The 4,401-nt window shown below is 41.4% G+C and overlaps 1 protein-coding gene across 1 annotated transcript in view; it reads right to left on the minus strand.

The window, feature by feature from the left end:
• inpp5d (inositol polyphosphate-5-phosphatase D) overlaps window positions 1-4,401 on the minus strand; it is a 33,864-nt gene that overhangs the window by 2,139 nt on the left and 27,324 nt on the right. The window contains exons 19-25 of the mRNA XM_037675002.1: window positions 2,826-2,915; window positions 2,639-2,749; window positions 2,479-2,558; window positions 2,317-2,404; window positions 2,095-2,241; window positions 1,945-2,008; window positions 1,659-1,859 (exon numbers count right to left, since the gene is read on the minus strand). Of these exons, the coding sequence (XP_037530930.1) occupies window positions 1,659-1,859; window positions 1,945-2,008; window positions 2,095-2,241; window positions 2,317-2,404; window positions 2,479-2,558; window positions 2,639-2,749; window positions 2,826-2,915 (781 nt within the window). The remainder of the gene's footprint in view (window positions 1-1,658; window positions 1,860-1,944; window positions 2,009-2,094; window positions 2,242-2,316; window positions 2,405-2,478; window positions 2,559-2,638; window positions 2,750-2,825; window positions 2,916-4,401) is intronic.

A 4,401-nucleotide genomic window follows, 5' to 3' on the forward strand; every position in this document is an offset into this window, starting at 1 on the left:
TGCTGCTGATTTGTTTCATGTTGCTGCTGATTTGTTTCATGTTGCTGTGTTCATTTGTGCTCATCTGCTCACACAGACTCATGTTCGTCCTGCTGTTTGATGTATTGTTTTTATTGTCTATTAGTGTTTAGCGTATTTTTAGCTGCTGTTTTTCTTAGTTCATCTATTAGATCTTATTACTGTTTTTCTTTTACATTTTATTGCCGGATGTAACTGGGACCCTATTTACATATTGTCGTTCACCACATGAAACTCTGACTCTGACATGTTTCCCTCAAGAATCTCTCAGTGCTTTGTCCCATCCAGCTTTCTTTCAACACCAGCTTGATGTAACACATCCCCACATCAATATACTGTCGCCACCATGCTTCATTGCGGTGATGGTATTCTCAGCATGATGAGAGGTGTTCAAATCATTCCAGCTATGACGCTGTCCTTTTTTCCCCACAAATTTGAGGAGTTTTTTTAATTTATTTCTAAACCATCTCTGGTTGAAGACTTCTTTACCTGGCCTGTGAGTTTTGGTGGATAACCCTCTTTTGGCAGATTGGTTGAATAATGTTTCCATTCCCTAATAATACAGTAGATTCAATGGTTTTCTGTTTAATGTTCAGGTTTAAGACCAACCCTTTTTCATTCAACCTTTATTTAAACAGTTAGATCCCACTGAGCCTCAAGGACTCATTTACAAGAGAGACCTGATTTCAATAAAGAAAGATGACAACAGAGGACACCAGCAACAACAATAGACAGTTATAAAAAGGCATACAATTTATTTTTATTTTTTTTTACAAATAGGATGTCTAAAAAAAAGAAAAGTAACAAAAAACAGCTAGATTCTAAGGCAAATGTAGAAAACTCAAAACAGGAACATGTCTGCATTGGTCCCTGCCAGGAGTCCAACAGATTCTTAAATCCACTTAGAGAGGTCAAGGAGCTTCAAATCTTTTTGTAAGATATTCCAGGAAACAGGAGCGGAGTAGGAGAAGGCCCTTTTGCCTAGTTCAGTCCTCACTGAGGGAACACTGCAGGTAATAATGTCCTGAGAGCGCACGCTGTAGCTGCACTCACGCAGAGACATGTAGGAGGAGATGTATGAAGGCAGCAGACCAAGAAGTGATTTAAAAATGAAAATGTACCAGTGAGAGAGTCTGCGTGAAGTTAATGATGTCCAGTTAACCAGTGAATACAGGGTGCAGTGGTGGGTACGATAATCACAGCCAGTTATGAATCTTAGTACACAATGATCTGTACTTCTCCACAGCTTTGCTTCTGACCTGTGTGGAGAGTTCCTTGGCCTTCATGTTGTCTCTTGCTTACTCACTGAAGGTGTTGCACTTATGTGAGAGCTATCAGAGCAGGTTTGTGTGACACTTCCACTGCCCACAGGTGAATCTTAACTTTGATAGTTATTGTTGGGGCTTTAAACCAAGTGGGGTGAAAACATGGGCTAGCACAAAATGTATATTTTTCTAATTCTTTGAAACTATATTTTTCCACACTTGATTTTGTTATATTTTTTTGTCTATGCATTTTGTGTATGTCCCTAATTAAATCAATACCACATTGAAATTCTAGGTTGTGAAGTGTCAAGAGAGAAAACCAAGGGGGTGAATATTTTTGCAGCCAGTGTCAGTGTATTAGAATCTGTCACTTACCCAGGATAAGTCGCTGCTGTGGGACTGCGTGCGTTCAAATCATACCCTGCTTTCTTATGGTCTTTACTCAATGGTCCGACAGTGGGAGTGTTTCGTGGTGGCATGCTGTAGCTCCAGCCCTTGTCGGCCACATTTCCACCTTTGAATGACACTCCCATGTAATTAGGGTTAGATATATCATATGACTGTGTAACTGGAGACCTGCAGACCAGAAGACAGACAAATCATAGTATTTGGAGATTCAGTTCAAGAGATATTTTATGACAATGCAAAAAGAAAATCATACTTGTTAAGTTCTCCACTTTTGCCTTTGGAGGGAAAAGCATCGTCCCTTTCAATTTTGATGAAATCTGAAAATGGAGTAAAATAGGAAAAGCTGTTTAAAGAACTGAGAAGCTGCTTAAGAGGTTAGTCCTGAGCTGATCTGCAGCCTCACCGTATAACTTTTCGGTGGGCTTGAACTCAGAGGTGCGTAGCTGTATGCCCCCGGTCAGAATGCCGGTGTTCTCTCCGTGGTGAGTCAGAGTGATCTGAAATTCACTGTAGCAGAACTGGGCCGCTCGAAGCGCAATGCAACCCGCTCCTTTCAGAACCACATACGAGATGATTGTAAGCGTCACTCAGACTAAACAGTACAAGGAGTGCATGAGCTCTTTACCGTACGACTCATCGCAGTCAGTCGATTTCACACAGATGAGGATGTGCTGATCCAAGAGGTACTCCGGGTCAGAAATGATGGGGGTAAGCTTGGAAAAAGACATAAAGTTGAATACCTAGAACATCTATTATTGTGAAATCCTGTTTATTTATTTATTTTTACCTCGACTTGGGTTCCAAACCAAACTTTTATTGATCCATCGGATTGTTCCGTGTTCTCCCCTTCTGCAGTCTTCACCCTTTCTGTTGGAAGAATTTGTCACCTTCGTTCATTCAAACAAGAATCCAGTGACGTGTGCTTTGTAAGAAAGACAAAAACCTACTCTCCAAGCAGCTGGAATGGAACTCAATGCAGAACTTGGTCTTGGATTTGGTCAACAAGATGGCCACACAGTTCATGATCTGTATTCCACCCTGAGGAGCACTGTTGGGATCTGTCCAATTAAAAACAGACATCAGACTGCAGTTTGAAGTGCTTTTTGTCTGCCTGAAGGTGACTGGTTGTCATACCTTGCTTGGAGACGAACTGTGATGCAACTCCGACCTCAAATGAAGCAAACACCGGGGAGTGGTCACTTGTCATGATGTCAGTGGTGCAGCCTGCATGTGGAACAAAAGGTCAAATAAAGGTTCCCATCAAATGTCACCAAAAACACAATAAAACTGAGTTTTTCCTCACAGTCTCATCAACAAAAATGCAAAAGGTTGAATTTTTATTAGTTTTTCTTCTTTTTTGTTTTGTTTTTGTTTTTACAGAATTCAATTAAGCTGATAACAAAAAAACGGAATTAAAGGCCGTGTAGTCTATGAAGAAATGGATTTTTTTTTATGCCAAAGCTTTTAAATATATATATATTTTTTTTACTGAGGAAACAAATCAGGTATCAAAACAACAGTTTTGGTAAAAGCTTCTAAATCAGAGGTCTGCAACCTTCATGATCAAAAGAGCCATTTCTGCCCCTTTACACACTAAATAAAACATCTATGGAGCTGCAAAACCTGCTAAAATTGTGATTATCAACTGGTGGCCCATAGCCCACTTCAAGCCTGTTGGAGGGGGATTTCCAGGCCAGTGTTTTTTATTATTATTATTATTGATATGTTTTTATTTTAAGGCAAAAGAAAAGACTGGATTTATGAAAAGAAGAACACAAGAAGAACACAAGTATGCAATTATGCAGTATGCATTTTACTGACCACATCAACTCTGTGGATAAATACATCAAGTTCACACGAGAAGATGTAAAAAATGGCAGGTTGGCTTTCTTGGACTGTGAGGTCTCAGTCTCTGATAGAGGACATTTGCAAACCGAGGTGTACCGCAAACCCACCCACACAGACCAGTATTTGAAGTTTGACTCCCATCACCCTTTGGAGCACAAGTTAGGAGTCATCAGGACTCTGTATCACAGAGCAGACAGCGTCCCCACTAACTCAGGAGCCAGGCAGAAGGAGAAATCCTACACAAAACAGGCTCTAGAGCAATGTTGATATCCTAACTGGGCCTTCCTGAAAGCAGAGAAGAAACCCAAACAGGACTCCAGTCAGCCATCAGGTGAAAAGGAGGAACCCACACCCAGACCAGTGGTCATTCCATATGTTGAGGGGGTATCAGAGAAACTGAGACGTTTATTTTCTAAACATAACGTCCCAGTGGCTTTTAAACCCCAAAATACATTACGGCAAAGACTGGTTCATCCCAAAGATCCAGTTCCCCGGCACAAACAGAGCAATGTTGTGTATGCTGTTCAGTGCCAGGAGGGCTGTGATCAGTCTTACATCGGGGAAACAAAACAGCCACTGGCCAAAAGGATGGACCAGCACAGAAGATCAACATCATCAGGCCAGGATTCTGCGGTCTACACTCATCTCCAGGCCAGCGGTCACTCTTTCAAGGATGAAGATGTTCACATCCTGGACAGAGAGGAACGATGGTTTGAGAGAGGAGTAAAGGAGGCCATCTTTGTGAAAAGAAATCGTCCATCATTAAACAGGGGTGGAGGCCTCCAGGTTCAACTGTCCCCCTCTTACAATGCTGTGATTGCTAGTATCACTCAGCCCTCTGTGAGTAGTAAACAGCCATCAG

The sequence above is a fragment of the Nematolebias whitei genome, chromosome 3 (assembly GCF_014905685.2).
Source record: "Nematolebias whitei isolate Nwh7 chromosome 3, NemWhi1, whole genome shotgun sequence".
NCBI lineage: Eukaryota > Metazoa > Chordata > Actinopteri > Cyprinodontiformes > Rivulidae > Nematolebias > Nematolebias whitei.